Source organism: Sesamum indicum, linkage group LG8 (assembly GCF_026168435.1).
Source record: "Sesamum indicum cultivar Baizhima isolate 11 linkage group LG8, ASM2616843v1, whole genome shotgun sequence".
NCBI lineage: Eukaryota > Viridiplantae > Streptophyta > Magnoliopsida > Lamiales > Pedaliaceae > Sesamum > Sesamum indicum.
This window is the reverse complement of record NC_142664.1, coordinates 15,080,213-15,105,388: the sequence shown is the minus strand read 5'-3', so window position 1 is coordinate 15,105,388 and position 25,176 is coordinate 15,080,213. Positions and strand designations below refer to the sequence as shown.

The following is a 25,176-nucleotide window of genomic DNA, read 5'->3' as shown; positions in this document are numbered from 1 at the left end:
ATATTCAGTCTGTTTTGCTTCCGCATTGGAAACGGTTTGTTGATTATGCAACTGTGGGTAATCGTATTTGGGTAGCGTGGGATGATAATGTTGTGGACGTTCATATTCTTGATTTGGGGAACCAATTTATGCACTAACGTGTCACTCATAGGACAGATAGTGAATCCCTCATAATCACTATTGTTTATGGTGCCTCTAAGATGATAGATCGTAGAAATTTATGGAATACCTTGGAATCATTAGCTCGAGAGCACTCGGATGAGCCCTGGCTGGTGGGGGGGACTTCAACGCGGTCCGAGATATGAATGAGGTGTGTGGAGCTTCTGGGGATATAAGGATGGCCATGGAAGAATTCAATGCTGGTATTCAGGAGGCCGGGCTAATACCCATGCCTATGCAGGGGGAATGGTATACTTGGCACAACTGCAGCACGAACTCGCGAAGTCAATGGAAGAGATTGGATCGTTTCCTTATTAATGATAGATGGCTTGCGAGGTTCCCCTCCTCATACTATCATTGCCTTCTACCGCGGACTTCTGACCACTCGCCGCTCCTTCTGCATGGGGACAGGCAAAATCAAACAGGAGGTATGTTTCGATTTGACAACTACCTAACACTCTCACCTGAATTCATCCCCAGTGTGCAAAATATCTGGCAGAATACAATCGTTGGGGTGCCTATGTTTGCGGTAACACGTAAACTTAAAGCACTGAAACCGGTCTTCAGAGAGCAAAGGAGGAAGAAGGGGGATTTGACCCTCAACGTGCAATTAGCTAAAGGCTTTCTAGATGAGGCACAACAACTGGTGAGTTCAGATAGACAGAATGAGGCCTTTCTACTATTAGAACACTGTTGCCGCCTGGTTTATGCAAAAGCGGCAAAACTGGAACAAATCATGTTGCAACAACGAGCCAAGATGCAATGGATGAAGGGGGGTGACCAATGCTCCCGAATTTTCTTTCGCAAAATTGCCAAGAGAAGGGTGGCAAGGAGGATACTGCAGATTAATGATGACAATGGGACCATCCACACTGAACCAGAAGAGATTATCAATGAATTTGTCTGTTACTATCAAAATCTACTGGGCGGTAACAGACGTCAGATAACGCTAGATATTGGCTTTCTCAGACCGTTGGCAAGACATATTCTTTCTAATGAAGAGGCTGGCCATCTTATATTGGCGTTTACACCAGATGATGTGAAGCAAGCAGTATTTGACATTGCAGATGACAAGGCCCCGGGACCTGATGGATACTCATCAGGATTCTTTAAAGCAGCCTGGCCAGTGGTGGGACAGGAAGTTACTAAGGCGGTACTGGAATTCTTTAGTACCGGTAAACTACTCAAACAAGTCAACTCCACACTTTTGGCACTAATCCCAAAGGTACACACTCCTATGACTGTTGGTGATTTTAGACCAATTTCATGCTGTAATGTGTTATACAAAATCATTGCAAAATTACTTGTCCAGCGGTTGAGTGTGGTTCTGGACAAGATTATTAGTCCCTATCAGGGAGCATTTATCCTAGGGCGTAGCATTTGGGACAACATTTTGTTGGCACAGGAACTGCTCACGGGATACAACCAGGTGAGCCTTCCACCTCGTTGTACCCTAAAAGTTGATATCAAGAAGGCATATGATACTGTTGAGTGGGATTTCCTACTTGCGGTCTTGCAACTATTTGGATTCCCCCAAACGTTCACCAGGTGGATTGAGGAGTGTGTAACGACGGCGGCTTTTTCGATTGGTCTTAATGGAAACCCTCACGGTTTCTTTGCAGGAGCACGTGGACTAAGACAGGGAGACCCTCTATCGCCCTATCTCTTTGTTCTTGTTATGGAAGTCTTGCATTTGGGATTATTGCAACTTATTGAGCAGGATTCACAATTCTCTTTTCACTGAAAATGTGAGCCGGCCAAAGTCTTCCAGCTGGGATTCGCAGACGACCTCCTGCTCTTCTGTAGAGCTGACTTGAATTCACTCGGGACCCTCATGAGGGGGTTGGACCGATTTGCAGAATGGTCGGGACTTCGGCTGAATGTACAAAAAAGTCATGTCATTATCTCTCGATCGGCACAAGCCTGGAAGGATCAGATTTTAACAATCATGGGTTTCCAAGAGGGCCAACTACCAATGAGGTACTTGGGTCTCCCTCTACTGTCTTCTAGATTGTCTATATCCGATTGTCAACCACTTCTATTGAAAATTGATGCTCGCATTAATGGCTGGGAAGGAATTTCACTATCATATGCTGGACGTATACAAATCATTAAATCGGTACTTTCAGCAATGAGCATCTATTGGGCGTCTGCATTCATCTTACCAAAGGCTATTATTAAACAAATTGAGAAACGACTCAGAACTTTTCTTTGGAAAGGCACTTCTACATCGGGATACGCCAAGGTAGCGTGGAAGGAAGTGTGTAAACCTATTAATGAAGGAGGCCAAGGAATTAAGGATATTGGAATCCTTAACCGCTCATTAATGGCAAAGAAGTTATGTGATGTTATTAGATGTGACCGAACATCTATATGGGTTGAATGGTTGAAGCAGACTCGATTGCACAACACTTCAATTTGGACAATTAATGAGAAGGGAGGATCATGGGGATGGCGAAAACTACTCCGACTTCGCAGCTCTATACGACCTATGACAGAGTTTCTTATTGGAGAGGGGAGGTCATTCTACTTGTGGAAGGACCCGTGGCACCACTTGGGCCCACTTATTACTAGATTCCCTAGGGGACCGAGCCTCTTAGGACTTGATAAATCCACCAAACTACAAGTGGTCATTAATGAGGGGCAATGGCAGTGGCCCTTCATTACCGATTTGGAATGTATGGAGATTACTTACATATTACCCCAGATTTATGGAGGAGATGACAGGATCAACTGGCGGTTCTCAGAGGGACGACCCACCACACAATCCCTTTATAGATTTTTTTATCCACCTGGACCGAAAATAGGCTGGTCTTCACTACTTTCGGGTTCTTTGAAGATTCCCCGCCATAACTTCATTCTTCGGTTAGCAATTCAGGAGAAGCTACCGACAACTGATAAACCTTGGATGACACATCTAGGGGGATGTATTCTCTGTGACGAGGGTGCAGCGGAGACACACAATCACATGTTCTTCAGATGTCGATATAGCAGAGGATGCCTTGCAGCTATACGACACCATATTCGATTTGCTTGGCCCAATCGTGAGTGGACAAGAGACGTGGAATGGGCATCGAGGAAGTGGAGGGGGAAGCATATTGTTAATGTTGCTTATCGAGCATTACTTAGTGCATGCATTTACGATATATTGCGAGAGAGGAATCTGAGACGATTTGAGCACACTCATCGGCCGGAAGCTATATTAGCTACCTGCATCATTGAAGACGTCAGACAGAGGATAATTAGTATTAATCTTTCCAGTTCTATTAGTACATGTGCACTCTATAGACTTTGGCGTATCCCTTGGTCTGTTGGGGGTACCACCATTTGACCGTTTAATTGTTGTACTCTGTACTCTGTACTTGTACTCTGTACTCTTTACCTATTTTTTTAATGAAACTTACACTTACCCAAACAAATAGGGGTGATCTATGCATAGTCATTCCAGGTCCACGCATGTTGGAGATAGTAAAGAAGTTAATTTCCCTTTTATACTAACTTGTAGTTATTATTACTGTTAGCAAGTTTACAACACAATGCATTGGTCTAGACCAACGTTTCGGTCAAGTTTCGTCAAATTCTGAGACCGTTCAAAATTTAGCTGTTTTGCATGGTTTTATTAAAGCAAGTTTGTTTCCCTTTTATATTAACTTGTAGTTATTATTACGCTTAGCAAATTTACAACACAAATGCTTGGGTGTAGACCTGCGATTGGGTCAAGTTTCGTCGAATTCTGAGAACGTTCAAAAGTTAGTTGTTTTGCACGGTTTATTAAAACAAGTTTGTTTCCCTTCTAAACTAACTTGTAGTTATTATTACGCTTAGAAAATTTAACACACAAACTCTTGGGTCTAGACTAACGTTTGGATCAAATTTCGTCGAATTCTGAGAATGCTCAAAATTTAGCTATTTGGCACGGTTTTATTAAAACAAGTTTGTTTCCCTTTTATACTAACTTGTAGTTATTATTACACTTAGCAAATTTACCACAAAAATGCTTGGGTCTAGACCAACGTTTGGGACATGTTTCGTCAAATTCTTAGAACGTTCCAAATTTAGCTGTTTTGCACAGTTTTATTAAAGCAAGTTTGTTTCCCTTTTATACTAATATGTTGTTATTATTACGCTTAGCAAATTTACAACACAAATGCTTGGGTCTAGACCTACGATTGGGTCAAGTTTTATCGAATTCTGAGAAACGTTCAAAAGTTAGTTGTTTAGCACAGTTTTATTAAAACAAGTTTGTTTCCCTTTTATACTAACTTGTAGTTATTATTACGCTTAGAAAATTTAACACACAAACTCTTGGGTCTAGACCAACATTTGGATCAAGTTTCGTCGAATTCTGAGAATGCTCAAAATTTAGCTGTTTGGCACGATTTTATTAAAACAAGTTTGTTTCACTTTTATACTAACTTGTAGTTATTATTACGCCTAGCAAATTTACAACACAAATGCTTGGGTCTAGACCTACGATTGGGTCAAGTTTCGTTGAATTCTGTGAACTGTCAAAAGTTAACTATTTTGCACAGTTTTATTAAAACAAGTTTGTTTCCCTTTTATACTAACTTGTAGTTATTATTACACTTAGCAAATTTTCTACACAAATTCTTGGGTCTAGACCAACGTTTGGGACATGTTTCGTCGAATTCTGAGAATGTTCAAAATTTAGCTGTTTTGCACGGTTTTATTAAAGCAAGTTTATTTCCCTTTTATACTTACTTGTAGTTAGTACTACGCTTAGCAAATGTATAACACAAATGCTTGGGTCTAGATTTACGTTTGGGTCAAGTTTCGTAAAATTTTTAGAACGTTCAAAATTTAGCTGTTCTGCACGATTTTATTAAAGCAAGTTTGTTTCCCTTTTATACTAACTTATACTTATTATTACGCTTAAAAAATTTAACACACAAACTCTTGGGTCTAAACCTACGTTTGGATTACGTTTCATCGAATTCTGTGAAAGTTCAAAAGTTACTGTTTTGCACGGTTTTATTAAAACAACTTTGTTTCGCTTTTATACTAACTTGTAGTTATTAATACGCCTAGCAAATTTACAACACAAATGCTTGGGTCTAGACCTACGATTGGGTCAAGTTTCGTTGAATTCTGTGAACGTTCAAAAGTTAACTGTTTTTCACGGTTTTATTAAAACAAGTTTGTTTCCCTTTTATACTAACTTGTAGTTATTATTACGCTTAGCAAATCTACCAAACAAATGCTTGGGTCTAGACCAACATTCGGGACATGTTTCGTCGAATTCTAAGAACGTTCAAAATTTAGCTGTTTTGCACGGTTTTATTAAAGCAAGTTTGTTTCCCTTTTATACTAACTTGTAGTTATTATTACGCTTAGCAAATGCATAACATAAATGCTTGGGACTAGATCTACGTGTGGGTCAAGTTTCGTAAAATTTTGAGAACGTTCAAAATTTAGCTGTTCTGCACGGTTTTATAAAAGCAAGTTTGTTTCCCTTTTATACTAACTTGTAGTTATTATTATGCTTAGAAATTTAACACACAAATTCTTGGGTCTAGAATTACGTTTGGGTGAAGTTTCGTCGAATTCTGAGAATGCTCAAAATTTAGATGTTTTGCACGGTTTTATTAAAACAAGTTTGTTTCCCTTTTATACTAACTTGTAGTTATTATTATTCTTAGCAAATTTACAACACAATGCATTGGTCTAGACCAACAATTGGGTCAAGTTTCGTCCTATTCTGAGACCGTTCAAAATTTAGCTGTTTTGCACGGTTTTATTAAAGCAAGTTTGTTTCCCTTTTAAATTAACTTGTAGTTATTATTATGCTTAGCAAATTTACAACACAAATGCTTGGGTCTAGACCTGCGATTGGGTCAAGTTTCGTCGAATTCTGAGAACGTTCAAAAGTTAGTTGTTTTGCACGTTTTTATTAAAACAAGTTTGTTTCCCTATTATACTAACTTCTAGTTATTATTACGCTTAGAAAATTTAACACACAAACTCTTGGGTCTAGACCTACGTTTGGATCAAGTTTCGTCGAATTCTGGGAATGCTCAAAATTTAGCTGTTTTGCACAGTTTTAATAAAACAAGTTTGTTTCGCTTTTATACTAACTTGTAGTTATTATTACGCCTAGCAAATTTACAACACAAATGCTTGGGTCTAGACCTACGATTGGTCAAGTTTTGTTGAATTCTGTCAACGTTCAAAAGTTGACTGTTTTGCATGGTTTTATTAAAACAAGTTTGTTTCCCTTTTATACTAACTAGTAGTTATTATTACGCTTAGCAAATTTAGCACACAAATGCTTGGGTCTAGACCAACGTTTGGGACATTGTTTTTTTTTTTTTTGGTAAATGTAAGTTTCATTAAGTAAAAATAATGGTACAGTACAACAATACGATGATCAGTTGGTTTTTCCTTCGACAGGCCAACGGATACGCCATAGTTTATATAAAGCTCGAGTTTTGACTAATCTAGGTAATGAAATGCTGAGAATCCGTTGTCTGATGTCCTCGACTATCAGTAGTGCCATGGTATTGGGTGTTCTCTCGGTGTGCTCGAATCGTCTAAGATTTCTCTCCTTCCAAATGTGGTAAACACATGCTGCTAATTATGCACGATAGGACATATTGATAATGTGTTTACCCCTCCATTTCCGTGAAGCCCATCGAATGTCCATAGGCCAGTCACCATTGGGCCAAGAAAATCGTATCTCTCTCCGAATTGCTGTGAGACACTGTCGACTAAATCTGCACTGAAAGAATAGGTGTCCATGTGTTTCTGTCGCTCCTTCGTCGCATAAAGCACAAGGGCCAAGATGGGCAAGCCATGGTTTGTCCGTCGTGGCCAACTTGCATTGGATAGCAAGCCATAAGATGAATAGATGTCGTGGAATCTTGAGAGATCTCGAAAGTAGTGAAGACCAGTCTACTTTCGGTCCTGGTGGGTCAAATAACCTATATAGCGCCTGGGTTGTAGGTTACCCATGCTCAAACCTCCAAATAATGCGGTCCTCCCCTCCATGTATAGTAGGTCAGGTATGTGTGATTTCCAAGCATTCAAAGTCTGTAATGGGCTGCCAATGCCAATCTCCTCCTTGAATCACCGCACTAAGTCTAGATGACTCCTCTAAAGCGAGTAATCTTGGTCCTCGTGGGAATGTGGTGTTTAGAGGACCAAGGTGATGCCACGGGTCCTGCCACAAGTAGAATCTCCTCCCGTCACCAATCTGGTAGTCCACCATAGTCCGGAGGAAATTTCGTAATCGGAGAATTTTTCGCCATCCACATGAGCCGCCCCGTTCCCTAATTGTCCAGATGGAAGTGTCTCGTAACCGTCCCTGGTAAAGCCATTCAACCCAAATCGAGGTCCTGTCGCATCTGATTACATCACAGAGTTTCTTTGTCATTAATGCACGATTCAGACTACAAATATCCTTGAATCCCAATCCTCCCTCATCCTTCGGTTGACAAAGATCTTTCCATGCAACCTTGGGGTAGCCACTGGTTGTCGTCCCCTTCCACAGGAAAGTTCGCAGTCGTTTCTCAATTTCATTAATAACTTTCTTCGGTAGGATGAAATCCGAGATAGTTAATCGAGAAGATATAAGCGGTACTCCCAAATACTTCATCGGTAGGACCCCTTCTTGAAAACCAAGTACTGTCATCATCTCCTCACGCAATCCTTGTGCTGATCGTGAGATAATAAGGTGGCTTTTATGTTCATTCAGCCTGAGCCCCGACCATTCAGAAAACCAATCCAGTCCTGTCTTAAAGACTCTAATTGAGTCCATATCAGCATGGTAGAATAACAATACATCATCTGCAAACCCCAACTAAAAAACTCTGGCTGGGGCACATTTCCAATGGAAGGAAAATAACTCATCCTGGTCAATCAGTTGCAAATAATCCCAGTTGTAGGACCTCCATTACCAGCACAAATAGGTAGGGCGATACAGGGTCACCCTGTCGAAGTCCCCTAGCCCCCGGAAAGAAGCCATGAAACCATTCAGCGCAACAGAAAATGCGGGTGTAGTAACACATACCTCAATCTACTTCGCGAAAGTAGAAGGGAACCCAAATAACTCCATTACAACAATCATGAAGTCCCATTCCACCGTGTCATAAGCTTTCTGAATATCCACTTTTAAGGCACACCAGGGTGGTAAACGGGACTGGTTGTATCCCGTAAAGAGCTCCGGTGCCAGCATAATATTATCGCCAATGCTTCTTCCAGGTACAAACGCCGCTTGCCCCGGACTAATAAGTTTGTCCAGTATCACACTTAACTGTTGGACTATGATCTTTGCAATAACTTTGAACAACACATTACAGCAAGATATAGGTCGGAAATCACTGACAGTCATAGGGGCATGTATGGTTGGGACATGTTTCGTAGAATTCTGAGAATGTTCAAAATTTAGCTGTTTTGGACGGTTTTATTAAAGCAAGTTTGTTTCCCTTTTATACTAACTTGAAGTTATTACTACGCTTAGCAAATGTATAACATGGGTCTAGATCTACGTTTGGGTCAAGTTTCATAAAATTTTGAGAACGTTCAAAATTTAGCTGTTCTGCACGGTTTTATTAAAGCAAGTATTCTTAGTGTCAATTTACCTTCAACAATCAGTACACGATTACATTTACTAAATTTACAACACAAATGCTTGGGTCTAGACCTACGATTGGGTCAAGTTTTGTTGAATTCTGTTAACGTTCAAAAGTTAACTATTTTGCACGGTTTTATTAAAACAATTTTGTTTTCCTTTTACACTAACTTGTAGTTATTATTACACTTAGCAAATTTTCCACACAAATTCTTGGGTCTAGACCAACGTTTGGGACATGTTTCGTTGAATTTTGAGAACGTTCAAAATTTTGCTGTTTTGCACGGTTTTATTAAAGCAAGTTTGTTTCCCTTTTATACTAACTTGTAGTTATTACTACGCTTAGCAAATGTATAACACAAATACTTGGGTCTAGATCTACGTTTGGGTCAAGTTTCGTAAAATTTTTAGAACGTTCAAAATTTAGCTGTTCTGCACGTTTTATTAAAGCAAGTTTGTTTTCCTTTTATACTAACTTGTAGTTACTATTACGCTTAGAAATTTAACACACAAAATCTTGGGTCAAGAATTACGTTTGGGTCAAGTTTCGTCGAATTATGAGAATGCTCAAAATTTAGCTGTTTTGCACGGTTTTATTAAAACATGTTTGTTTCCCTTTCATACTAAATTGTAGTTATTATTACGCTTAGCAAATTTTCCACACAAATTCTTGGGTCTAGACCAACGTTTGGGACATGTTTCGTTGAATTGTGAGAACGTTCAAAATTTTGCTATTTTGCACGGTTTATTTTAGTTTGTTTCCCTTTTATACTAACTTGTAGTTATTACTACGCTTAGCAAATGTATAACACAAATGCTTGGGTCTAGATCTACGTTTGGGTCAAGTTTAGTAAAATTTTTAGAACGTTCCAAATTTAGTTGTTCTGCACGTTTTATTAAAGCAAGCTTGTTTCCTTTTTATACTAACTTGTAGTTACTATTACGCTTAGAAATTTAACACACAAATTCTTGGGTCTAGAATTACGTTTGGGTCAAGTTTCGTCGAATTATGAGAACGCTCAAAATTTAGCTGTTTTGCACGGTTTTATTAAATCAAGTTTGTTTCCCTTTTATACTAACTTGTAGTTATTATTACGCTTAGCAAATTTACAACACAATGCATTGGTCTAGACCAACGTTTGGGTCAAGTTTCGTCCTTTAGCTGTTTTCCACGGTTTTATTAAAGCAAGTTTGTTTCCCTTTTATATTAACTTGTAGTTATTATTATGTTTAGCAAATTTACAACACAAATGCTTGGGTCTAGACCTGCAATTGGGTCAAGTTTCGTCGAATTCTGAAAATGTTCAAAATTTAGTTGTTTTGCACGTTTTTATTGAAACAAGTTTGTTTCCCTTTTATACTAACTTGTAGTTATTATTACGCTTAGATAATTTAACACACAAACTCTTGGGTCTAGACCTACGTTTGGATCAAGTTTCGTCGAATTCTGAGAATGCTCAAAATTTAGCTATTTGGCACGGTTTTATTAAAACAAGTTTGTTTCACTTTTATACTAACTCTTAGTTATTATTACGCCTAGCAAATTTACAACACAAATGTTTGGGTCTACACCTACGATTGGGTCAAGTTTCATTGAATTCTGTGAACGTTCAAAATTTAACTATTTTGCACGGTTTTATGAAAACAATTTTGTTTTTCTTTTACACTAACTTGTAGTTATTATTATACATAGCAAATTTTCCACACAAATTCTTGGGTCTAGACCAACGTTTGGGACATGTTTCGTTGAATTTTGAGAACGTTCAAAATTTTGCTGTTTTGCACGGTTTTATTAAAGCAAGTTTGTTTTCCTTTTATACTAACTTGTAGTTATTACTACGCTTAGCAAATGTATAACACAAATGCTTGGGTCTAGATCTACGTTTGGGTCAAGTTCCGTAAAATTTTTAGAACGTTTAAAATTTAGCTGTTCTGCACGTTTTATTAAAGCAACTTTGTTTCCCTTTTATACTAACTTGTAATTACTATTACGGTTAGAAATTTAACACACAAATTCTTGGGTCTAGAATTACGTTTGGGTCAAGTTTCGCCGAATTATGAGAATGCTCAAAATTTAGCTGTTTTGCACGGTTTTATTGAAACAAGTTTGTTTCCCTTTTATACTAACTTGTAGTTATTATTACGCTTAGCAAATTTACAACGCAATGCATTGGACTAGACCAACGTTTGGGTCAAGTTTCGTCCTTTAGCTGTTTTGCACGGTTTTATTAAAGCCAGTTTGTTTCCCTTTTATATTAACTTGTAGTTATTATTACGCTTAGCAAATTTACAACACAAATGCTTGGGTCTAGACCTGTAATTGGGTCAAGTCTCGTCGAATTCTGAGAACGTTCAAAAGTTAGTTGTTTTGCACGTTTTTATTAAAATAAGTTTGTTTCCCTTTTATACTAACTTGTAGTTATTATTACGCTTAGAAAATTCAACACACAAAATCTTGGGTCTAGACCTAGTTTTGGATCAAGTTTCGTCGCATTTTGATAATGCTCAAAATTTAGCTGTTTTGCACGGTTTTATTTAAACAAGTTTGTTTCGCTTTTATACTAACTTGTAGTTATTATCACGCCTAGCAAATTTACAACACAAATGCTTAGGTCTGGACCTACAATTGGGTCAAGTTTCGTTGAATTCTGTGAACGTTCAAAAGTTAACTGTTTTGCATGGTTTTATTAAAACAAGTTTGTTTCACTTTTATACTAACTTGTAGTTATTATTACGCTTAGCAAATTTACAACACAATGCATTGGTCTAGACCAACGTTTGGGTCAATTTTCGTCCAATTCAGAGTCCGTTCATAATTTAGCTGTTTTGCACGGTTTTATTAAAGCAAGTTTGTTTCCCTTTTATATTAACTTGTAGTTATTATTACACTTAGCAAATTTACAACACAAATGCTTGGGTCTAGACCTGCAATTGGGTCAAGTTTCGTCGAATTCTGAGAATGTTCAAAAGTTAGTTGTTTTGCACGTTTTTATTAAAACAAGTTTGTTTACCTTTTATACTAACTTGTAGTTATTATTACGCTTAAAAAATTTAACACACAAACTCTTGGGTCTAGACCTACGTTTCGATCAAGTTTCGTCGAATTTTGATAATGCTCAAAATTTAGCTGTTTTGCACGGTTTTATTTAAACAAATTTGTTTCGCTTTTATACTAACTTGTAGTTATTATCACGCCTAGCAAATTTACAACACAAATGCTTGGGTCTGGACCTACAATTGGGTCAAGTTTCGTTGAATTCTGTGAACGTTCAAAATTTAATTGTTTTGCATGGTTTTATTAAAACAAGTTTGTTTCCCTTTTATACTATCGTGTAGTTATTATTACGCTTAGCAAATTTACCACACAAATGCTTGGGCTTAGACCAACGTTTGGGACATGTTTCGTTGAATTCTGAAAATGTTCAAAATTTAGCTGTTTTGCATGGTTTTAGTAAAGCAAGTTTGTTTCCCTTTTATACTAACTTGTAGTTATTATTACTCCTAGCAAATTTACAACACAATGCATTGGTCTAGACCAACGTTTGGGTCAAGTTTCGTCCTATTCTGAGACCATTCAAAATTTAGCTGTTTTGCACCGTTTTATTAAAGCAAGTTTGTTTCCCTTTTATATTAACTTGTAGTTATTATTACGCTTAGCAAATTTACAACACAAATGCTTGGGTGACCTGCAATTGGGTCAAGTTTTATCGAATTCTGAGAAACGTTCAAAAGTTAGTTGTTTTGCACGGTTTTATTATAATAAGTTTGTTTCCCTTTTATACTAACTTATAGTTATTATTACGCTTAGCAAATTTACAACACAATGCATTGGTCTAGACCAACGTTTGGGTCAAGTTTCGTCCAATTCAGAAACCGTTCATAATTTAGCTGTTTTGCACGGTTTTATCAAAGCAAGTTTGTTTCCCTTTTATATTAACTTGTAATTCTTATTACGCTTAGCAAATTTACAACACAAATGCTTAGGTATAGACCTGCAATTGGGTCAAGTTTTATCGAATTCTGAGAAACGTTCAAAAGTTAGTTGTTTTGCACGATTTTATTAAAACAAGGGTGTAGACCTACGTTTGGATCAAGTTTCGTCGAATTCTGAGAATGCTTAAATTATGGCTATTTGGCACGGTTTTATTAAAACAACTTTGTTTCACTTTTATACTAACTTGTAGTTATTATTACGCCTAGCAAATTTACAACACAAATGCTTGGGTCTAGACCTACGATTGGGTCAAGTTTCGTTGAATTCTGTGAATGTTCAAAAGTTAACTATTTTGCACGGTTTTATTAAATCAAATTTGTTTCCCTTTTAAACTAACTTGTAGTTATTATTACCCTTAGAAAATTTAACACACAAACTCTTGGGTCTATACCTACGTTTGGATCACGTTTCGTCGAATCCTGAGAATGCTCAAAATTTAGATGTTTTGCACGGTTTTATTCAAACAAGTTTTTTTCCCTTTTATACTAACTTGTAGTTATTATTATGCCTAGGAAATTTACAACACAAATGCATGGGTCTAGACCTACGATTGGGTCACGTTTCGTTGAATTCTGTGAACGTTCAAAAGTTAACTGTTTTGCACGGTTTTATTAAAACAAGTTTGTTTTCCTTTTATACTAACTTGTAGTTATCATTACACTTAACAAATTTACCACACAAATGCTTGGGTCTAGACCAACGTTTGGGACATGTTTCGTCGAATTCTTAGAACGTTCAAAATTTAGCTGTTTTGCACGATTTTATTAAAGCAAGTTTGTTTCCCTTTTATACTAACTTGTAATTATTACTACGCTTAGAAAATGTATAACACAGATATTTGGGTCTAGATCTACGTTTGGGTCAAGTTTCGTAAAATTTTTAGAACGTTCAAAATTTAGCTGTTCTGCACAGTTTTATTAAAGCAAGTTTGTTTCCCTTTTACACTAACTTGTAGTTATTATTACGCTTAGAAATTTAACACACAAATTCTTGGGTCTAGAATTACGTTTGGGTCAAGTTTCGTCGATTTCTGAGAATGCTCAAAATTTAGATGTTTTGCACGGTTTTATTAAAACAAGTTTGTTTCTCTTTTATACTAACTTGTAGTTATTATTACGCTTAACAAATTTACAACACCATGCATTGGTCTAGACCAGCGTTTGGGTCAAGTTTCATCCAATTCAGAGACCGTTCATAATTTAGCTGTTTTCCACGGTTTTATTAAAGCTAGTTTGTTTCCCTTTTATATTAACTTGTAGTTATTATTACGCTTAGCAAATTTACAACACAAATGCTTGGGTCTAGACCTGCAATTGGGTCAAGTTTTATCGAATTCTGAGAAACGTTCAAAAGTTAGTTGTTTTGCACGGTTTTATTAAAAGAAGTTTGTTTCCCTTTTATATTAAATTGTAGTTATTATTACGCTTAGAAAATTTAACACACAAACTCTTGGGTTTAGACCTACGTTTGGATCAAGTTTCGTCGAATTCTGAGAATGCTCAAAATTTAGCTATTTGGCACGGTTTTATTAAAACAAGTTTGTTTCACTTTTATACTAACTCTTAGTTATTATTACGCCTAGCAAATTTACAACACAAATGCTTGGGTCTAGACCTACGATTGTGTCAAGTTTCGTTGAATTCTGTGAAAGTTCAAAAGTTAACTGTTTTGCATTGTTTTATTAAAACAAGATTGTTTTCCTTTTACACTAACTTGTAGTTATTATTACACATAGCAAATTTTCCACACAAATTCTTGGGTCTAGACCAACGTTTGGGACATGTTTCGTTGAATTTTGAGAACGTTCAAAATTTTGCTGTTTTGCACGGTTTTATTAAAGCAAGTTTGTTTCCCTTTTATACTAATTTGTTGTTATTACTACGCTTAGCAAATGTATAACACAAATGCTTGGGTCTAGATCAACGTCTGGGTCAAGTTCCGTAAAATTTTTAGAACGTTCAAAATTTAGCTGTTCTGCACGTTTTATTAAAGTAACTTTGTTTCCCTTTTATACTAACTTGTAATTACTATTACGGTTAGAAATTTAACACACAAATTCTTGGGTCTAGAATTACGTTTGGGTCAAGTTTCGTTGAATTATGAGAATGCTCAAAATTTAGCTGTTTTACACGGTTTTATTAAAGCCAGTTTGTTTTCCTTTTATATTAACTTGTAGTTATTATTACGTTTAGCAAATTTACAACACAAATGCTTGGGTCTAGACGAGTAATTGGGTCAAATTTCGTCGAATTCTGAGAACGTTCAAAAGTTAGTTGTTTTGCACGTTTTTATTAAAATAAATTTGTTTCCCTTTTATACTAACTTGTAGTTATTATTATGCTTAGAAAATTCAACACACAAAATCTTGGGTCTAGACCTACGTTTGGATCAAGTTTCGTCGAATTTTGATAATGCTCAAAATTTAGCTGTTTTGCACGGTTTATTTAAACAAGTTTGTTTCTGTTTTATACTAAATTGTAGTTATTATCACGCCTAGCAAATTTACAACACAAATGCTTGGGTCTGGACCTACAATTGCGTCAAGTTTCGTTGAATTCTGTGAACGTTCAAAAGTTAACTGTTTTGCATGGTTTTATTAAAACAAGATTGTTTCCCTTTTATACTAACTTGTAGTTATTATTACGCTTAGCAAATTTACAACACAATGCATTGGTCTAGACCAACGTTTAGGTCAAGTTTCGTCCAATTCAGAGACCGTTCATAATTTAGCTGTTTTGCACGGTTTTATCAAAGCAAGTTTGTTTCCCTTTTATATTAACTTGTAGTTATTATTACGCTTAGCAAATTTACAACACAAATCCTTGGGTATAGACCTGCAATTGGGTCAAGTTTTATCGAATTCTGAGAAACGTTCAAAAGTTAGTTGTTTTGCACGATTTTATTAAAACAAGTTTGTTTTCCTTTTATACTAACTTGTAGTTATTATTACGCTTAGAAAATTTAACACACAAACTCTTGGGTCTAGACCTACGTTTGGATCAACTTTCGTTGAATTCTGAGAATGCTCAAATTATGGCTATTTGGCACGGTTTTATTAAAACTTTGTTTCACTTTTATACTAACTTGTAGTTATTATTACGCCTAGCAAATTTACAACACAAATGCTTGGGTCTAGACCTACGATTGGGTCAAGTTTCGTTGAATTCTGTGAATGTTCAAAAGTTAACTATTTTGCACGGTTTTATTAAATCAAATTTGTTTCCCTTTTAAACTAACTTGTAGTTATTATTACCCTTAGAAAATTTAACACACAAACTCTTGGGTCTAGACCTACGTTTGGATCACGTTTCGTCGAATCCTGAGAATGCTCAAAATTTAGATGTTTTGCACGGTTTTATTCAAACAAGTTTTTTTCCCTTTTATACTAACTTGTAGTTATTATTATGCGTAGGAAATTTACAACACAAATGCTTGGGTCTAGACCTACGATTGGGTCACGTTTCGTTGAATTCTGTGAACGTTCAAAAGTTAACTGTTTTGCACGGTTTTATTAAAACAAGTTTGTTTCCCTTTTATACTAACTTGTAGTTATCATTACACTTAGCAAATTTACCACACAAATGCTTGGGTCTAGACCAACGTTTGGGACATGTTTCGTCGAATTCTTAGAACGTTCAAAATTTAGCTGTTTTGCACGATTTTATTAAAGCAAGTTTGTTTCCCTTTTATACTAACTTGTAATTATTACTACGCTTAGCAAATGTATAACACAGATGTTTGGGTCTAGATCTACGTTTGGGTCAAGTTTCGTAAAATTTTTAGAACGTTCAAAATTTAGCTGTTCTGCACAGTTTTATTAAAGCAAGTTTGTTTCCCTTTTACACTAACTTGTAGTTATTATTACGCTTAGAAATTTAACACACAAATTCTTGGGTCTAGAATTACGTTTGGGTCAAGTTTCGTCGAATTCTGAGAATGCTCAAAATTTAGCTGTTTTGCACGGTTTTATTAAAACAAGTTTATTTCTCTTTTATACTAACTTATAGTTATTATTACGCTTAACAAATTTACAACACCATGCATTGGTCTAGACCAGCGTTTGGGTCATGTTTCGTCCAATTCAGAGACCGTTCATAATTTAGCTGTTTTCCACGGTTTTATTAAAGCTAGTTTGTTTCCCTTTTATATTAACTTGTACTTATTATTACGCTTGGCAAATTTACAACACAAATGCTTGGGTCTAGACCTGCAATTGGGTCAAGTTTTATCGAATTCTGAGAAACGTTCAAAAGTTAGTTGTTTTGCACGGTTTTATTAAAAGAAGTTTGTTTCCCTTTTATACTAAATTGTAGTTATTATGACGCTTAGAAAATTTAACACACAAACTCTTGGGTCTAGACCTACGTTTGGATCAAGTTTCGTCGAATTCTGAGAATGCTCAAAATTTAGCTATTTGGCACGGTTTTATTAAAACAAGTTTGTTTCAGTTTTATACTAACTCTTAGTTATTATTACGCCTAGCAAATTTACAACACAAATGCTTGGGTTTAGACCTACGATTGGGTCAAGTTTCGTTGAATTCTGTGAACGTTCAAAAGTTAACTATTTTGCATGGTTTTATTAAAACAAGATTGTTTTCCTTTTACATTAACTTGTAGTTATTATTACACATAGCAAATTTTCCACACAAATTCTTGGGTCTAGACCAACGTTTGGGACATGTTTCGTTGAATTTTGAGAACGTTCAAAATTTTGCTGTTTTGCACGGTTTTATTAAAGCAAGTTTGTTTCCCTTTTATACTAACTTGTAGTTATTACTACGCTTAGCAAATGTATAACACAAATGCTTGGGTCTAGATCTACGTTTGGGTCAAGTTCCGTAAAATTTTTAGAACGTTCAAAATTTAGCTGTTCTGCACGTTTTATTAAAGCAACTTTGTTTCCCTTTTATACTAACTTGTAATTACTATTACGGTTAGAAATTAAACACACAAATTCTTGGGTCTAGAATTACGTTTGGGTCAAGTTTCGTTGAATTATGAGAATGCTCAAAATTTAGCTGTTTTGCACGGTTTTATTAAAGCCAGTTTGTTTCCCTTTTATATTAACTTGTAGTTATTATTACGCTTAGCAAATTTACAACACAAATGCTTGGGTCTAGACGTGTAATTGGGTCAAGTTTCGTCGAATTCTGAGAACGTTCAAAAGTTAGTTGTTTTGCATGTTTTTATTAAAATAAATTTGTTTCCCTTTTATACTAACTTGTAGTTATTATTACGCTTAGAAAATTCAACACACAAAATCTTGGGTCTAGACCTACGTTTGGATCAAGTTTCGTCGAATTTTGATAATGCTCAAAATTTAGCTGTTTTGCACGGTTTTATTTAAACAAGTTTGTTTCGCTTTTATACTAAATTGTAGTTATTATCACGCCTAGCAAATTTACAACACAAATGCTTGGGTCTGGACCTACAATTGGGTCAAGTTTCATTGAATTCTGTGAACGTTCAAAAGTTAACTGTTTTGCATGGTTTTATTAAAACAAGATTGTTTCCCTTTTATACTAACTTGTAGTTATTATTGCGCTTAGCAAATTTACAACACAATGCATTGGTCTAGACCAACGTTTGGGTCAAGTTTCGTCCAATTCAGAGTCCGTTTATAATTTAGCTGTTTTGCACGGTTTTATTAAAGCAAGTTTGTTTCGCTTTTATATTAACTTGTAGTGATTATTACGCTTAGCAAATTTACAACACAAATGCTTGGGTCTAGACCTGCAATTGGGTCAAGTTTTATCGAATTCTGAGAAACGTTCAAAAGTTAACTATTTTGCACGGTTTTATTAAAACAAGTTTGTTTCCCTTTTACACTAACTTGTAGTTATTATTACACTTAGCAAGTTTGTTTCCCTTTTATTCTAACTTGTAGTTATTACTACGCTTAGCAAATGTATAACACAAATGCTTGGGTCTAGATCTACGTTTGGGTCAAGTTTCGTAAAATTTTTAGAACGTTCAACATTTAGCTGTTCTGCACGTTTTATTAAAGCAAGTTTGTTTTCCCTTTATACTAACTTGTAGTTACTATTACGCTTAGAAATTTAACACACAAATTCTTGGGTCTAGAATTACGTTGGGGTCATGTTTCGTCGAATTATGAGAATGCTAAAAATTTAGCTGTTTTGCACGATTTTATTAAAACAAGTTTGTTTCCCTTTTATATTAACTTGTAGTTATTATTACGCTTAGCAAATTTACAACACAATGCATTGGTCTAGACCAACGTTTGGGTCAAGTTTCGTCCTTTAGCTGTTTTGCACGGTTTTATTAAAGCAAATTTGTTTCGCTTTTATATTAACTTGTAGTTATTATTACACTTAGCAAATTTACAACACAAATGCTTGGGTCTAGACCTGCAATTAGGTCAAGTTTCGTCGAATTCTGAGAACGTTCAAAAGTTAGTTGTTTTGCACGTTTTTATTAAAACAAGTTTGTTTCCCTTTTATACTAAATTGTAGTTATTATTACGCTTAGAAAATTTAACACACAAAATCTTGGGTCTAGACCTACGTTTGGATCAAGTTATTTCGAATTCTGAGAATGCTCAAAATTTAGCTGTTTGGCACGGTTTTATTAAAACTAGTTTGTTTCACTTTTATACTAACTCTTAGTTATTATTACGCCTAGCAAATTTACAACACAAATGCTTGGGTATAGACCTGCAATTGGGTCAAGTTTTATTGAATTCTGAGAAACGTTCAAAAGTTAGTTGTTTTGCACGGTTTTATTAAAACAAGTTTGTTTCCCTTTTATACTAACTTGTAGTTATTATTACGCTTAGAAAATTTAACACACAAACTCTTGGGTCTAGACCTACGTTTGGATCACGTTTCGTCGAATCCTGAGAATGCTCAAAATTTAGATGTTTTGCACGGTTTTATTCAAACAAGTTTGTTTTCCCTTTTATACTAACTTGTAGTTATTATTATGCCTAGGAAATTTACAACACAAATGCTTGGGTCTAGACCTACGATTGGGTCAAGTTTCGTTGAATTCTGTGAACGTTCAAAAGTTAACTATTTTGCACGGTTTTATTAAATCAAATTTGTTTCCCTTTTAAACTAACTTGTAGTTATTATTACCCTTAGAAAATTAAACACACAAACTCTTGGGTCTAGACCTACGTTTTGATCACGTTTCGTCGAATCCTGAGAATGCTCAAAATTTAGATGTTTTGCACGGTTTTATTCAAACAAATTTGTTTTCCCTTTTATACTAACTTGTAGTTATTATTATGCCTAGGAAATTTACAACACAAATGCTTGGGTCTAGACCAACGATTGCGTCACGTTTCGTTGAATTCTGTGAACGTTCAAAAGTTAACTGTTTTGCACGGTTTTATTAAAACAAGTTTGTTTCGCTTTTATACTAACTTGTATTTATCATTACACTTAGCAAATTTACCACACAATGCATTGGTCTAGACCAACGTTTGGGTCAAGTTTCGTCCAATTCAGAGTCCGTTCATAATTTAGCTGTTTTGCACGGTTTTATTAAAGCAAGTTTGTTTCCCTTTTATATTAACTTGTAGTTATTATTACGCTTAGCAAATTTACAACACAAATGCTTGGGTCTAAACCTGCAATTGGGTCAAGTTTTATCGAATTCTGAGAAACGTTCAAAAGTTAGTTGTTTTGCACGGTTTTATTAAAACAAGTTTGTTTCCCTTTTATACTAACTTGTAGTTATTATTACGCTTAGAAAATTTAACACACAAACTGTTGGGTCTAGACCTACGTTTGGATCAAGTTTCGTCGAATTCTGAGAATGCTCAAATTATGGCTATTTGGCACGGTTTTATTAAAACAACTTTGTTTCACTTTTATACTAACTTGTAGTTATTATTACGCCTAGCAAATTTACAACACAAATGCTTGGGTCTAGACCTACGATTGGGTCAAGTTTCGTTGAATTCTGTGAATGTTCAAAAGTTAACTATTTTGCACGGTTTTATTAAATCAAATTTGTTTCCCTTTTAAACTAACTTGTAGTTATTATTACCCTTAGAAAATTTAACACACAAACTCTTGGGTCTAGACCTACGTTTGGATCACGTTTCGTCGAATCCTGAGAATGCTCAAAATTTAGATGTTTTGCACGGTTTTATTCAAACAAGTTTTTTTCCCTTTTATACTAACTTGTAGTTATTATTATGCGTAGGAAATTTACAACACAAATGCTTGGGTCTAGACCTACGATTGGGTCACGTTTCGTTGAATTCTGTGAACGTTCAAAAGTTAACTATTTTGCACGGTTTTATTAAAACAAGTTTGTTTCCCTTTTATACTAACTTGTAGTTATCATTACACTTAGCAAATTTACCACACAAATGCTTGGGTCTAGACCAACGTTTGGGACATGTTTCGTCGAATTCTTAGAACGTTCAAAATTTAGCTGTTTTGCACGATTTTATTAAAGCAAGTTTGTTTCCCTTTTATACTAACTTGTAATTATTACTACGCTTAGCAAATGTATAACACAGATGTTTGGGTCTAGATCTACGTTTGGGTCAAGTTTCGTAAAATTTTTAGAACGTTCAAAATTTAGCTGTTCTACACAGTTTTATTAAAGCAAGTTTGTTTCCCTTTTACACTAACTTGTAGTTATTATTACGCTTAGAAATTTAACACACAAATTCTTGGGTCTAGAATTACGTTTGGGTCAAGTTTCGTCGAATTCTGAGAATGCTCAAAATTTAGCTGTTTTGCACGGTTTTATTAAAACAAGTTTATTTCTCTTTTATACTAACTTATAGTTATTATTACGCTTAACAAATTTACAACACCATGCATTGGTCTAGACCAGCGTTTGGGTCATGTTTCGTCCAATTCAGAGTCCGTTCATAATTTAGCTGTTTTGCACGGTTTTATTAAAGCAAGTTTGTTTCCCTTTTATATTAACTTGTAGTTATTATTACGCTTAGCAAATTTACAACACAAATGCTTGGGTCTAAACCTGCAATTGGGTCAAGTTTTATCGAATTCTGAGAAACGTTCAAAAGTTAGTTGTTTTGCACGATTTTATTAAAACAAGTTTGTTTCCCTTTTATACTAACTTGTAGTTATTATTACGCTTAGAAAATTTAACACACAAACTCTTGGGTCTAGACCTACGTTTGGATCAAGTTTCGTCGAATTCTGAGAATGCTCAAATTATGGCTATTTGGCACGGTTTTATTAAAACAACTTTGTTTCACTTTTATACTAACTTGTAGTTATTATTACGCCTAGCAAATTTACAACACAAATGCTTGGGTCTAGACCTACGATTGGGTCAAGTTTCGTTGAATTCTGTGAATGTTCAAAAGTTAACTATTTTGCACGGTTTTATTAAATCAAATTTGTTTCCCTTTTAAACTAACTTGTAGTTATTATTACGCTTAGAAAATTTAACACACAAACTCTTGGGTCTAGACCTACGTTTGGATCAAGTTTCGTCGAATTCTGAGAATGCTCAAATTATGGCTATTTGGCACGGTTTTATTAAAACAACTTTGTTTCACTTTTATACTAACTTGTAGTTATTATTACGCCTAGCAAATTTACAACACAAATGCTTGGGTCTAGACCTACGATTGGGTCAAGTTTCGTTGAATTCTGTGAATGTTCAAAAGTTAACTATTTTGCACGGTTTTATTAAATCAAATTTGTTTCCCTTTTAAACTAACTTGTAGTTATTATTACCCTTAGAAAATTTAACACACAAACTCTTGGGTCTAGACCTACGTTTGGATCACGTTTCGTCGAATCCTGAGAATGCTCAAAATTTAGATATTTTGCACGGTTTTATTCAAACAAGTTTTTTTCCCTTTTATACTAACTTGTAGTTATTATTATGCGTAGGAAATTTACAACACAAATGCTTGGGTCTAGACCTACGATTGGGTCACGTTTCGTTGAATTCTGTGAACGTTCAAAAGTTAACTGTTTTGCACGGTTTTATTAAAACAAGTTTGTTTCCCTTTTATACTAACTTGTAGTTATCATTACACTTAGCAAATTTACCACACAAATGCTTGGGTCTAGACCAACGTTTGGGACATGTTTCGTCGAATTCTTAGAACGTTCAAAATTTAGCTGTTTTGCACGATTTTATTAAAGCAAGTTTGTTTCCCTTTTATACTAACTTGTAATTATTACTACGCTTAGCAAATGTATAACACAGATGTTTGGGTCTAGATCTACGTTTGGGTCAAGTTTCGTAAAATTTTTAGAACGTTCAAAATTTAGCTGTTCTGCACAGTTTTATTAAAGCAAGTTTGTTTCCCTTTTACACTAACTTGTAGTTATTATTACGCTTAGAAATTTAACACACAAATTCTTGGGTCTAGAATTACGTTTGGGTCAAGTTTCGTCGAATTCTGAGAATGCTCAAAATTTAGCTGTTTTGCACGGTTTTATTAAAACAAGTTTATTTCTCTTTTATACTAACTTATAGTTATTATTACGCTTAACAAATTTACAACACCATGCATTGGTCTAGACCAGCGTTTGGGTCATGTTTCGTCCAATTCAGAGACCGTTCATAATTTAGCTGTTTTCCACGGTTTTATTAAAGCTAGTTTGTTTCCCTTTTATATTAACTTGTACTTATTATTACGCTTGGCAAATTTACAACACAAATGCTTGGGTCTAGACCTGCAATTGGGTCAAGTTTTATCGAATTCTGAGAAACGTTCAAAAGTTAGTTGTTTTGCACGGTTTTATTAAAAGAAGTTTGTTTCCCTTTTATACTAAATTGTAGTTATTATTACGCTTAGAAAATTTAACACACAAACTCTTGGGTCTAGACCTACGTTTGGATCAAGTTTCGTCGAATTCTGAGAATGCTCAAAATTTAGCTATTTGGCACGGTTTTATTAAAACAAGTTTGTTTCAGTTTTATACTAACTCTTAGTTATTATTACGCCTAGCAAATTTACAACACAAATGCTTGGGTTTAGACCTACGATTGGGTCAAGTTTCGTTGAATTCTGTGAACGTTCAAAAGTTAACTGTTTTGCATGGTTTTATTAAAACAAGATTGTTTTCCTTTTACATTAACTTGTAGTTATAACACATAGCAAATTTTCCACACAAATTCTTGGGTCTAGACCAACGTTTGGGACATGTTTCGTTGAATTTTGAGAACGTTCAAAATTTTGCTGTTTTGCACGGTTTTATTAAAGCAAGTTTGTTTCCCTTTTATACTAACTTGTAGTTATTACTACGCTTAGCAAATGTATAACACAAATGCTTGGGTCTAGATCTACGTTTGGGTCAAGTTCCGTAAAATTTTTAGAACGTTCAAAATTTAGCTGTTCTGCACGTTTTATTAAAGCAACTTTGTTTCCCTTTTATACTAACTTGTAATTACTATTACGGTTAGAAATTTAACACACAAATTCTTGGGTCTAGAATTACGTTTGGGTCAAGTTTCGTTGAATTATGAGAATGCTCAAAATTTAGCTGTTTTGCACGGTTTTATTAAAGCCAGTTTGTTTCCCTTTTATATTAACTTGTAGTTATTATTACGCTTAGCAAATTTACAACACAAATGCTTGGGTCTAGACGTGTAATTGGGTCAAGTTTCGTCGAATTCTGAGAACGTTCAAAAGTTAGTTGTTTTGCATGTTTTTATTAAAATAAATTTGTTTCCCTTTTATACTAACTTGTAGTTATTATTACGCTTAGAAAATTCAACACACAAAATCTTGGGTCTAGACCTACGTTTGGATCAAGTTTCGTCGAATTTTGATAATGCTCAAAATTTAGCTGTTTTGCACGGTTTTATTTAAACAAGTTTGTTTCGCTTTTATACTAAATTGTAGTTATTATCACGCCTAGCAAATTTACAACACAAATGCTTGGGTCTGGACCTACAATTGGGTCAAGTTTCATTGAATTCTGTGAACGTTCAAAAGTTAACTGTTTTGCATGGTTTTATTAAAACAAGATTGTTTCCCTTTTATACTAACTTGTAGTTATTATTGCGCTTAGCAAATTTACAACACAATGCATTGGTCTAGACCAACGTTTGGGTCAAGTTTCGTCCAATTCAGAGTCCGTTTATAATTTAGCTGTTTTGCACGGTTTTATTAAAGCAAGTTTGTTTCCCTTTTATATTAACTTGTAGTGATTATTACGCTTAGCAAATTTACAACACAAATGCTTGGGTCTAGACCTGCAATTGGGTCAAGTTTTATCGAATTCTGAGAAACGTTCAAAAGTTAACTATTTTGCACGGTTTTATTAAAACAAGTTTGTTTCCCTTTTACACTAACTTGTAGTTATTATTACACTTAGCAAGTTTGTTTCCCTTTTATTCTAACTTGTAGTTATTACTACGCTTAGCAAATGTATAACACAAATGCTTGGGTCTAGATCTACGTTTGGGTCAAGTTTCGTAAAATTTTTATAACGTTCAACATTTAG

General features: G+C 35.1%; 1 protein-coding gene across 1 annotated transcript; it reads left to right on the top strand.

The window, feature by feature from the left end:
- The first annotated feature begins 337 nt into the window (after positions 1 to 337).
- LOC148787227 (uncharacterized) lies at positions 338 to 1,903 on the top strand. Its single transcript, XM_088883541.1, has 3 exons — positions 338 to 805; positions 1,514 to 1,588; positions 1,880 to 1,903. Exons 1-3 carry the CDS (start codon positions 338 to 340, stop codon positions 1,901 to 1,903), a joined length of 567 nt encoding a protein of 188 aa, XP_088739667.1.
- Positions 1,904 to 25,176: the final 23,273 nt, after the last annotated feature.